The sequence below is a fragment of the Salvelinus namaycush genome, unplaced genomic scaffold, assembly GCF_016432855.1.
Source record: "Salvelinus namaycush isolate Seneca unplaced genomic scaffold, SaNama_1.0 Scaffold117, whole genome shotgun sequence".
In the NCBI taxonomy this organism is placed as follows: Eukaryota; Metazoa; Chordata; class Actinopteri; order Salmoniformes; family Salmonidae; genus Salvelinus; species Salvelinus namaycush.
In genome coordinates this window covers 301,462-314,392 of record NW_024057864.1, presented here as the reverse complement: position 1 = coordinate 314,392, position 12,931 = coordinate 301,462, and the positions used below count along the sequence as shown (strand labels likewise).

Below are 12,931 nucleotides of genomic sequence, written 5' to 3'. Positions count from 1 at the left end.
TTCCTGCTGTCTTCTTCTACTACAGGTCATCTAAAGTGTATGGACTTCCTGCTGTCTTCTTCTACTACAGGTCATCTAAAGTGTATGGACTTCCTGCTGTCTTCTTCTACTACAGGTCATCTAAAGTGTATGGACTTTCTGCTGTCTTGCCATTGACTGCATTGTCATTGTTCCCACCAGCAGGACAACATGAGTGGAGAGAAAGAAACATTGTTGGAAGAAATCAAACAGAGTTTACACCCTCTAACGGAGGATCATTTACTTTACCTGTGTGAACGCTGTGGAATTGATGGCTCCCAAGTTAAAGGAAAGCACCATCGCTCGTTGCGACGTAAAATCATGGAGGAAATGTGGGAAAATGCAGATTCGGTCAAATCGGAGGAGCAGGGAATGTCTTGGTTACTCCGACTGAAAGATGACATCAGAAAGATACAGGAAGAATCTAGTGTGGCACCCATGAGTCCCAGCCAGTCGGATGATGACGAAACGGGTAAGAAGAATGGGGTTGCGGCAGGGGCCCGTGTGGGTCACAGGATGAAAATAGCAATGATAAAAAATAAAAATACATTTTATAAATAGAATTCTGGGATGTAAGAGCGCTGTCAGTGTAAATGACTGAAACCAAATAAAATATGTAGAAAAAAAGAATGGAGACACATATATATATACTTTTGAATAATAGGCTGTAATCTATGAAGAACTTTGAAAGAGAAAAATCTCCCAGACAATCAGGCCGTTTGATAGGGTTCTAATGTTTGAGCATAAGAATACAGCATTAGCCATGTCACAATGGGTAGAATTGTAGCAAATGATCTTAAACTGCAACATGTTCTTTCAGTTCCATGGCAATGTGTGTGTATATGTTTTCACTGCTCAACCCTTATTGGTTGGTTGTGACTCAATACATCTGTATTGGTGGGTCAAGAAGCAACATTCTTTTTGGCTACAATCTGCTTCTGTAACAGTTCATTGATTGGTAAATATTTATTAATTGAGCCATATTTCCTGAACGTAACTATTCAGTGTTGTATAGCAGCTCATCTGTGTTGGATGGGGAAGATACTTCAACACTAGTTCATTGTGAAATACTTTGGTGCATATGAGGAACCTTAACTTCATGTCTTTGTTTCACAGGGGACAACCCTAACGGTCGCTCGCTCAGTGGGAGGGTCTTATCATCGGTGAAGTCTCCAGGGTTGAAAGGGATCCAGCGACCTTACAGCTGTGATGTATGTGAGAAGAGTTTCACTCAATCAGGAAACCTACGAAGACACCAAACAGTACACACAGGAGAGAAACCTTACAGTTGTGATCATTGTGGGAAAATCTTTTCTAGTTCAGGAGCCCTGACTATTCACAAGCGTCTACACACTGGAGAGAAACCTTACAGCTGTGATCAGTGTGGGAAAAGCTTTTCTAGTTCAGGAGCCCTGATTATTCACAAGTGTCTACACACTGGAGAGAAACCTTACAGCTGTGATCAATGTGGGAGGAGCTGCAAAGATGCCACAGCCCTGAATGAACACATGCGTACACACACAGGAGAGAAACCTTTTAGCTGCGATGTTTGTGGAATTCGTTTTTCTCGACAAAGCAACCTGAATGTACACATGCGCAGACACACAGGAGAGAGGCCTTACATCTGTGATCAATGTGGGAAGAGCTTCACTCGGTCAACGGACCTGACCAAACACAGACGCATTCACACCAGCGAGAAACCATACAGCTGTGACCAGTGTGGGAAGAACTTCACTCGGTCAGGAAACCTGGCGAGTCATCAGAAAACCCACACAGTCAGAGAGAAAAACGAGGCCGGCGGCGGGAGAAGTCGGGCAGGTGGAGAGGGAACCCACACAGGAAAGATACAGGAAGAATCTACTGTGGTACCCGTGAGGCCCAGCCAGTCTGATGATGATGCAGGTAAGAAGAATGGTGTGTATTAGTCTACAATCTGCTTCTGTAACAGTTCATTGATTGGTAAATATTTATTAATTGAGCCATATTTGCTAAACGTAACTATTCAGTGTTGTATAGCAGCTCATCTGTGTTGGATGGGGAAGATACTTCAACACTAGTTCATTGTAACATACTTTGGTACATGTGAGGAACCTTAACTTCATGTCTTTGTTTCACAGGGGACAACCCTAACGGTCGCTCACTCAGTGGGAGGGTCTTATCATCTGGGAAGGCTCCAGGGTTGAAAGTGATCCAGCGACCTTATAGCTGTGATGTATGTGAGAAAAGTTTCCCACATTTAGGAGACCTAAAGAGACACCAGAGAATACACACAGGAGAGAAACCATATGGCTGTGATCAATGTGGGAAGAGTTTCTGTACATCAGGACAATGGATTATACACAAGCGAACACACACAGGAGAGAAACCTTATCGCTGTAATCAATGTGGGAAGAGTTTTGCTCGAACTGATTACCTGACCGAACACAAGCTAACACACACTGGAGAGAAGCCTCATAGCTGTGATAAATGTGGAAAGGGCTTCACTCGGCCTAACTGCTTGGCTGCACACAAGCTAACACACACAGGAGAGAAGCCCTACCTCTGCTCAGACTGTGGGAAGAGCTTCTATACACCAGCAAAGTTGAAAGAGCACGAGCGATCACACACAGAAGAGAACCCTTACGGGTGTGGTCTGTGTGGGAAGATCTTTGCTTGTTCAGGTTCCCTGACTAAACACCAGCGTGTACACACAGGAGAGAAGTTTTACAGGTGTGGTCTGTGTGGGAAGAGCTTTGCTTGTTCGGATTCCCTGACTAAACACAAGCGTGTACACACTGGAGAGAAACCTTACAGCTGTGATCAGTGTGGGGAGAGCTTTGCTCGTTTGGGAGCCCTGACTATTCACAAGCGTCTACACACTGGAGAGAAACCTTACAGCTGTGCTCAATGTGGGAAGAGCTGCAAAGATGCCACGGCCCTGAATGAACACATGCGTACACACACAGGAGAGAAACCTTTCCCCTGCTATGTCTGTGGAATGAGTTTTTCTCGACGAAGCACCCTGAAAGTACACATGCGCAGACACACAGGTGAGAAGCCTTACAGCTGTGATCAATGTGGGAAGAGATACGCTCATCCAGGTGATTTGAAAATACACATTAGAGTACACACCGGAGAGAAACCATACAGCTGTGACCAGTGTGGGAAGAGCTTCACTCAGTCAACAAACCTGACTAAGCACAGACGTGTTCACTCTGTAGAGAAACCCTAAAGCTGTGATCTATGTTGTATGAACTTTACTCAGTCAACAAACCTGACTAAGCACAGACGTGTTCACTCTGGAGAGAAACCATACAGCTGTGATCTATGTTGTATGAACTTAGCTTATTTGTATCTTATTTCATGGGCTCATTGTCAATTAAATCATGTAGAATATTTTATCATTGTTATAGTAAGAGTTCATGTTTTTAATTCTATTTAATTCAAATTGAATCCATATGTGAATACATACCACTTTATTTTACTTTTAATAAAATTAAATACAAAGATCCTTTATAAATAGTTATGAACTTTGGCATTCCTTTTTCTTCACTTTGACCCTGCTGGTCATCTATGAACAGTTGAACATCTTGGCCATGTTCTGTTATAATCTCCACCCGGCACAGCCAGAAGAGGGCTGGCCATCCCTCATAGCCTGGTTCCTCTCTAGGTTTCTTCCTAGGTTCTGGCCTTTTCTAGGGAGTTTTTCCTAGCCACTGTGATTCTACATCTTCATTGCTTACTGTTTGGCTTTTAGGCTGGGTTTCTGTACAGCACTTTGAGACATCAGCTGATGTATGAAGGACTTTATAAATACATTTGATTGATTGACTTGACCTGTTCTTCAGAGAACAAGACGAAATGCAGCAAGTTGTTTCCTGAAGTAAGATTACAGCGACACAAAGCATCATGTGTTTAACTAAAGTGTTATATCTCCTATTGGGGAAGTCTAATGAACGGGCTGCTGCACAGTCACTATGGGACTACTTTCTATACTGATCCTATGTAGAATTAAACAAGTTAAATAACAAAAAGCAACTGATTTGGTTTTCCTTCCCTGTTTCAGCAGCCTTCCAGAATCTCCATCCCATGTTTCAAAAATGTAGGTGACTTGTCTTCAGCAAATTCTCTTCTAACCAGTGAAATAAAAAATTATTCTCATAGTCCGTCTGGCCTTTGAATAGTGTTAGTTTGATTTCAACGTGATGTCGATAGGAGTAATTAACAAAAAAGTGTTGTTACACTTATCGCGCTGGCGACCCACTTGAATCAAAATGCAACACTCAAATGTAACTGGCTGTGTTCTACAGGTTTCGCAGTTTTTGAATCCAAAATAGGTGACCAACGTGATTCATGTAGATCCGATGACAAAGGTTTGGGGCTGGTGGGGGCTTTGGATCACTACTGGCTGGGGGCTTTGGATCACTACTGGCTGTACGCTGGGGGATTTGGATCACTACTGGCTGTAAGCTGGGGGATCACTACTGGCTGTACGCTGGGGGATTTGGATCACTACTGGCTGTAAGCTGGGGGCTTTGGATCACTACTGGCTGTAAGCTGGGGGCTTTGGATCACTACTGGCTGTAAGCTGGGGGCTTTGGATCACTACTGGCTGTAAGCTGGGGGCTTTGGATCACTACTGGCTGTACGCTGGGGGCTTTGGACCACTACTGGCTGTAAGCTGGGGGCTTTGGATCACTACTGGCTGTAAGCTGGGGGCTTTGGATCACTACTGGCTGTACGCTGGGGGACCACTACTGGCTGTAAGCTGGGGGCTTTGGATCACTACTGGCTGTAAGCTGGGGGACCACTACTGGCTGTAAGCTGGGGTCTTCCGATCACTACTGGCTGTAAGCTGGGGGCTTTAGATCACTACTGGCTGTAAGCTGGGGGCTTTGGATCACTACTGGCTGTACGCTGGGGGCTTTGGATCACTACTGGCTGTAAGCTGGGGGCTTTGGATCACTACTGGCTGTAAGCTGGGGGCTTTAGACCACTACTGGCTGTAAGCTGGGGGCTTTGGATCACTACTGGCTGTAAGCTGGGGGATTTGGATCACTACTGGCTGTAAACTGGGGGCTTTGGATCACTACTGGCTGTAAGCTGGGGGCTTTGGATCACTACTGGCTGTAAGCTGGGGGCTTTGGATGACTACTGGCTGTAAGCTGGGGGCTTTGGATCACTACTGGCTGTACGCTGGGGGCTTTGGATCACTACTGGCTGTACGCTGGGGGCTTTGGATCACTACTGGCTGTAAGCTGGGGGATCACTACTGGCTGTACGCTGGGGGATTTGGATCACTACTGGCTGTAAGCTGGGGGACCACTACTGGCTGTAAGCTGGGGTCTTCCGATCACTACTGGCTGTAAGCTGGGGGCTTTGGATCACTACTGGCTGTAAGCTGGGGGCTTTGGATCACTACTGGCTGTACGCTGGGGGCTTTGGATCACTACTGGCTGTACGCTGGGGGATTTGGATCACTACTGGCTGTAAGCTGGGGGATCACTACTGGCTGTACGCTGGGGGATTTGGATCACTACTGGCTGTAAGCTGGGGGCTTTGGATCACTACTGGCTGTAAGCTGGGGGCTTTGGATCACTACTGGCTGTAAGCTGGGGGCTTTGGATCACTACTGGCTGTAAGCTGGGGGCTTTGGATCACTACTGGCTGTACGCTGGGGGACCACTACTGGCTGTAAGCTGGGGGCTTTGGATCACTACTGGCTGTAAGCTGGGGGCTTTGGATCACTACTGGCTGTACGCTGGGGGACCACTACTGGCTGTAAGCTGGGGGCTTTGGATCACTACTGGCTGTAAGCTGGGGGACCACTACTGGCTGTAAGCTGGGGTCTTCCGATCACTACTGGCTGTAAGCTGGGGGCTTTAGATCACTACTGGCTGTAAGCTGGGGGCTTTGGATCACTACTGGCTGTACGCTGGGGGCTTTGGATCACTACTGGCTGTAAGCTGGGGGCTTTGGATCACTACTGGCTGTAAGCTGGGGGCTTTAGACCACTACTGGCTGTAAGCTGGGGGCTTTGGATCACTACTGGCTGTAAGCTGGGGGATTTGGATCACTACTGGCTGTAAACTGGGGGCTTTGGATCACTACTGGCTGTAAGCTGGGGGCTTTGGATCACTACTGGCTGTAAGCTGGGGGCTTTGGATGACTACTGGCTGTAAGCTGGGGGCTTTGGATCACTACTGGCTGTACGCTGGGGGCTTTGGATCACTACTGGCTGTACGCTGGGGGCTTTGGATCACTACTGGCTGTAAGCTGGGGGATCACTACTGGCTGTACGCTGGGGGATTTGGATCACTACTGGCTGTAAGCTGGGGGACCACTACTGGCTGTAAGCTGGGGTCTTCCGATCACTACTGGCTGTAAGCTGGGGGCTTTGGATCACTACTGGCTGTAAGCTGGGGGCTTTGGATCACTACTGGCTGTACGCTGGGGGCTTTGGATCACTACTGGCTGTAAGCTGGGGGATTTGGATCACTACTGGCTGTAAGCTGGGGGCTTTGGACCACTACTGGCTGTATGCTGGGGGCTTTGGATCACTACTGGCTGTAAGCTGGGGGCTTTGGATCACTACTGGCTGTACGCTGGGGGATTTGGATCACTACTGGCTGTAAACTGGGGGCTTTGGATCACTACTGGCTGTAAGCTGGGGGCTTTGGATCACTACTGGCTGTAAGCTGGGGGCTTTGGATCACTACTGGCTGTAAGCTGGGGGCTTTGGATCACTACTGGCTGTACGCTGGGGGCTTTGGATCACTACTGGCTGTAAGCTGGGGGCTTTGGATCACTACTGGCTGTAAACTGGGGGCTTTGGATCACTACTGGCTGTACGCTGGGGGATTTGGATCACTACTGGCTGTAAGCTGGGGGCTTTGGATCACTACTGGCTGTAAGCTGGGGGCTTTGGATCACTACTGGCTGTACGCTGGGGGCTTTGGATCACTACTGGCTGTAAACTGGGGGCTTTGGATCACTACTGGCTGTAAGCTGGGGGCTTTGGATCACTACTGGCTGTAAGCTGGGGGCTTTGGATCACTACTGGCTGTAAGCTGGGGGCTTTGGATCACTACTGGCTGTAAGCTGGGGGACCACTACTGGCTGTAAGCTGGGGGATCACTACTGGCTGTAAGCTGGGGGCTTTGGATCACTACTGGCTGTAAACTGGGGGCTTTGGATCACTACTGGCTGTAAGCTGGGGGCTTTGGATCACTACTGGCTGTACGCTGGGGGACCACTACTGGCTGTAAGCTGGGGGCTTTGGATCACTACTGGCTGTAAGCTGGGGGACCACTACTTGGCTGTAAGCTGGGGTCTTCCGATCACTACTGGCTGTAAGCTGGGGGCTTTGGATCACTACTGGCTGTAAGCTGGGGGCTTTGGATCACTACTGGCTGTAAGCTGGGGGATTTGGATCACTACTGGCTGTAAGCTGGGGGCTTTGGATCACTACTGGCTGTAAGCTGGGGGCTTTGGATCACTACTGGCTGTAAGCTGGGGGCTTTGGATCACTACTGGCTGTAAGCTGGGGGCTTTGGATCACTACTGGCTGTAAGCTGGGGGACCACTACTGGCTGTAAACTGGGGGCTTCCGATCACTACTGGCTGTAAGCTGGGGGCTTTGGATCACTACTGGCTGTAAGCTGGGGGCTTTGGATCACTACTGGCTGTAAGCTGGGGGCTTTGGATCACTACTGGCTGTAAGCTGGGGGCTTTGGACCACTACTGGCTGTAAGCTGGGGGATCACTACTGGCTGTAAGCTGGGGGATCACTACTGGCTGTAAGCTGGGGGATCACTACTGGCTGTAAGCTGGGGGATCACTACTGGCTGTAAGCTGGGGGATCACTACTGGCTGTAAACTGGGGGATCACTACTGGCTGTAAACTGGGGGATCACTACTGGCTGTAAGCTGGGGGACCACTACTGGCTGTAAGCAGGGGGCTTTGGATCACCACTGGCTGTAAGCAGGGGGCTTTGGATCACCACTGGCTGTAAGCTGGGGGATCACTACTGGATGTAAGCTTGGGGGATCACTACTGGCTGTAAGCTGGGGGCTCACTACTGGCTGTAAGCTGGGGGCTCACTACTGGCTGTAAGCTGGGGGCTCACTACTGGCTGTAAACTGGGGGATCACTACTGGCTGTAAGCTGGGTGATCACTACTGGCTGTAAGCTTTGGGTTCACTAATGGCTGTAAGCTGGGGGTTCACTACTGGATGTAAGCGGGGGATCACTAATGGCTGTAAGCGAACGAGTGATGCGTGTTTGGAGCAATACTGTCTGTATCCAAGGCTCAGCCAATCATTCACATAACATAATGCAACACACGACTGAAGAGAGAAGAGACAACCAATGTGCTAGTTATAGCATCATCGGCTCTCTGGAAAGACATCGGGAGAGTAGGAAAGGCATCGGGAGAGTAGAAAGGCAGTTTGTCAGTTACAGCAGTGCGTCCCCTGAATGATAACGAAGAGGTACTGTAGGTGAGAAGCCTGACCACGGGGGTGAGAAGGTGATGAAAGCGTACTTCATGAGCTGTAACCAAAAAACAACTGGCATTTGGAAAGTTTTAGGTGAATGAAAAAGACAGAGGTAAAGACCGTTTCAGGTTGGATATTCAACGGATATTCGCCTGTAGTTTTCCTTACATCCACCAACAGCAGTTAGGGACTGTCAACATAGTGACAAATCAAAATGTTCAAATTCCAATAGCTATTTAACCATTTTTTTAACCATTACCATTTTTATATATATATTTTTCTTCTAAAACTCGACTTCAAAACACTCTCCTGCAAACCCGCCTCACCAATTAAAAAAAAAGAAGTATTATTCACCTCAAATCTGAAATCCACAACAAAAGCTAGCCAGAAGCTAGCCAGCTCACTGGTTAACGTTAGTATTCAGCTAACCACGGTTGGCGGTCATCAGCTATCCTTTAGCTCGAAAAGCTATCGCCAGTTTTGTACAACGCGACTCAGACCAGAGCATACGGACCTATTTTTCTCTCCATATCCCCGGATTTCTACCGCAAGCTCTGGACATTTACACCTGGATCTTGCAGCTAGCTAGCTGCTATCCGAGTGACTATTGGCTTACGTCGGTCCTGGAACAAACATCAATTATTCCGGAGCTAGCCAGCTGAAGAGTTCCATCAGCCACTCCTGGGCTACAATCACATATCCGGACCCGTTTTACTGCCGAAACGGAGCCCCACCGGGCCTTCACGACTGGACTACCAACATTATCTGCCCGAGGGAGTTATCCAACTGGCCTCTCCGTCGCGACGTAACCTGAGCGCCCATCTGCGGCCCGCTAATCGTTAGCTGTCTTATCGGCTGCTTTCTGAATAGGTCTATTGGACAATTTTCTTAGGTCACTAAAACTATCTATTTTGCCAATTGGATTGGTCCCCTCTACCACACGGAACCCCACTAATCTACCGACGGAATCGCACGAGGTGGCTAAAAACAGACCTCCATCCTCTGCCAGCTTGCTACCCATGGCCCGGCTAGCTGTCTGAATCGCCATGACCCCAACCAACCTCACTACTCACTGGACCCTTATGATCACTCGGCTAAGCATGCCTCTCCTTAATGTCAATATGCCTTGTCCATTGCTATTCTGGTTAGTGTTTATTGTCTTATTTCACTGTAGAGCCTCTAGCCCTGCTCATTATACCTTATCCAACCTTTCAGTTCTACCACCCACACATGCGATGACATCATCTGGTTTCAATGATGTTTCTGGAGACAATATCTCTCTCATCATCACTCAATGCCTAGGTTTACCTCCACTGTATTCACATCCTACCATACCTTTGTCTGTACATTATACCTTGAAGCTATTTTATTGCCCCCAGAACCTGCTCCTTTTACTCTCTGTTCCAGAAGTCCTAGACGACCAATTCTCATAGCTTTTAGCCGTACCCTTATCCTACTCCTCCTCTGTTCCTCTGGTGATGTAGAGGTGAATCCAGGCCCTGCAGTGCCTAGCTCCACTCCTATTCCCCAGGCGCTCTCTTTTGATGACTTCTGTAACCGTAATAGCCTTGGTTTCATGCATGTTAACATTAGAAGCCTCCTCCCTAAGTTTGTTTTATTCACTGCTTTAGCACACTCTGCCAACCCGGATGTCCTAGCCGTGTCTGAATCCTGGCTTAGGAAGACCACCAAAAACTCTGAAATCTCCATCCCTAACTACAACATTTTCAGACAAGATAGAACGACCAAAGTGGGCGGTGTTGCAATCTCCTGCAGAGTTCTGTCCTACTATCCAGGTCTGTACCCAAACAATTTTAAATTCTACTTTTAAAAATCCACCTCTCTAAAAACAAGTCTCTCACCGCTGCCGCCTGCTATAGACCACCCTCTTCCCCCAGCTGTGCTCTGGACACCATATGTGAACTGATTGCCCCCCATCTACCTTCAGAGCTCGTGCTGCTAGGTGACCTAAACTGGGACATGCTTAACACCCCAGCCATCCTACAATCTAAACTTGATGCCCTCAATCTCACACAAATTATCAATGAACCTACCAGGTACTACCCCAAAGCCGTCAACACGGGCACCATCATAGATATCATCCTAACAAACTTGCCCTCTAAATACACCTCTGCTGTTTTCAACCAAGATCTCAGCGATCACTGCCTCATTGCCTGCATCCGTAATGGGTCAGCGGTCAAACGACCTCCACTCATCACTGTCAAACGCTCCCTGAAACACTTCAGCGACCAGGCCTTTCTAATCGACCTGGCCCGGGTATTCTGGAAGGATATTGACCTCATCCCGTCAGTAGAGGATGCCTGGTTATTTAAATAAAATGCCTTCCTCACCATCTTAAATAAGCATGCCCCATTCAAGAAATGTAGAACCAGGAACAGATATAGCCCTTGGTTCTCTCCAGACCTGACTGCCCTTAACCAACACCAAAACATCCTATGGCGTTCTGTATTATCATCGAACAGCCCCTCTGATATGCAACTTTTCAGGGAAGTTAGAAATCAATATACACAGGCAGTTAGAAAAGCCAAGGCTAGCTTTTTCAAGCAGAAATTTGCTTCCTGCAACACAAACTCAAAAAAGTTCTGGGACACTGTAAAGTCCTTGGAGAATAAGAACACCTCCTCCCAGCTGCCCACTGCACTGAGGATAGGAAACTCTGTCACCACCGATAAATCCACTATAATTGAGAATTTCAATAAGCATTTTTCTACGGCTGGCCATGCTTTCCACCTGGCCACCCCTACCCCGGTCAACAGCACTGCACCCCACACAGCAACTCGCCCAAGCCTTCCCCATTTCTCCTTCTCCCAAATCCAGTCAGCTGATGTTCTGAAAGAGCTGCAAAATCTGGACCCCTACAAATCAGCCGGGCTAGACAATCTGGACCCTTTCTTTCTAAAACTGTCTGCCGAAATTGTTGCAACCCCTATTACTAGCCTGTTCAACCTCTCTTTCATGTCGTCTGAGATTCCCAAAGATTGGAAAGCAGCTGTGGTCATCCCCCTCTTCAAAGGGGGGGACACTCTTGACCCAAACTGCTACAGACCTATATCTATCCTACCCTGCCTTTCTAAGGTCTTCGAAAGCCAAGTCAACAAACAGATTACCGACCATTTCGATTCCCACCGCACCTTCTCCGCTATGCAGTCTGGTTTCAGAGCTGGTCACGGGTGCACCTCAGCCACACTCAAGGTCCTAAACGATATCTTAACCGCCATCAATAAGAAACATTACTGTGCAGCCGTATTCATTGACCTGGCCAAGGCTTTCGACTTTGTCAATCACCACATCCTCATCGGCAGACTTGATAGCCTTGGTTTCTCAAATGATTGCCTCGCCTGGTTCACCAACTACTTCTCTGATAGAGTTCAGTGTGTCAAATCGGAGGGCCTGTTGTCCGGGCCTCTGGCAGTCTCTATGGGGGTGCCACAGGGTTCAATTCTTGGGCCGACTCTCTTCTCTGTATACATCAATGATGTCGCTCTTGCTGCTGGTGAGTCTCTGATCAACCTCTACGCAGACGACACCATTCTGTATACTCCTGCCCTTCTTTGGACACTTAACAACCATCCAGATGAGCTTCAATGCCATACAACTCTCCTTCCGTGGCCTCCAACTGCTCTTAAATACAAGTAAAACTAAATGCATGCTATTCAACCGATCGCTGCCTGCTCCTGCCCGCGTGTCCAGCATCACTACTCTGGACGGTTCTGACTTAGAATATGTGGACAACTACAAATACCTAGGTGTCTGGTTAGACTGATGTGAGTCTGGAAGGAGAGTTTACAAACATCTCCAATCCAAAGATAAATCTAGAATTGGCTTCCTATTTCGCAACAAAGCATCCTTCACTCATGCTGCCAAACATACCCTCGTAAAACTGACCATCTTACCGATCCTCGACTTCGGCGATGTAATTTACAAAATAGCCTCCAATACCCTACTCAACAAATTGGAGGCAGTCTATCACAGTGCCATCCGTTTTGTCACCAAAGCCCCATATACTACCCACCACTGTGACCTGTACGCTCTCGTTGGCTGCCCCTCGCTTCATACTCGTCGCAAAACCCACTGGCTCCAGGTCATCTACAAGACCCTGCTAGGTAAAGTCCCCCCTTATCTCAGCTCACTGGTCACCATAGCAGCACCCACCTGTAGCACGTGCTCCAGCAGGTACAGTGTGGCAAAAAAGTATTTAGTCAGTATCTCAAATGGTTAGTCATGTTGTTAAGTATCTTGCTAGCCAGAGAAATGTTGAGCAAACTTAACAAATATTTGAGTTTATGGTGTGAAAATTAGCTGGCTAATAAAGTCAGACAGCTAGCTAACGTTACAACATCAGATGAGCTAACGTTAGTAACCTAACCAATCCGCTATAGTAACTGGTATAGACTCCTTGCCGTTCCTCAAGTTA

At 47.9% G+C, this 12,931-nt stretch overlaps 1 protein-coding gene across 1 annotated transcript; it reads left to right on the top strand.

Annotated features, from left to right (window-relative positions):
* The first annotated feature begins 339 nt into the window (after positions 1-339).
* On the top strand, positions 340-3,369 carry LOC120035975 (zinc finger protein 883-like). Its single transcript, XM_038982463.1, has 4 exons — positions 340-490; positions 1,135-1,229; positions 1,662-1,920; positions 2,136-3,369. The coding sequence occupies exons 1-4, from the start codon at positions 340-342 to the stop codon at positions 3,227-3,229; spliced, it is 1,599 nt and encodes a 532-aa protein (XP_038838391.1). The 3' UTR covers positions 3,230-3,369.
* The last annotated feature ends 9,562 nt before the right edge of the window (positions 3,370-12,931 follow it).

Coding starts and splice junctions, on each gene's coding strand:
- LOC120035975 (XM_038982463.1), top strand. CDS start 340: ATGGAGGAAATGTGGGAAAATGCAGATTCGGTCAAATCGGAGGAGCAG. Junction 1,230..1,661: donor AGCGACCTTACAGCTGTGAT/GTATGTGAGAAG, acceptor CAATGTGGGAAG/AGCTTCACTCGGTCAACGGA. Junction 1,921..2,135: donor CCAGTCTGATGATGATGCAG/GTAAGAAGAATG, acceptor TTTGTTTCACAG/GGGACAACCCTAACGGTCGC.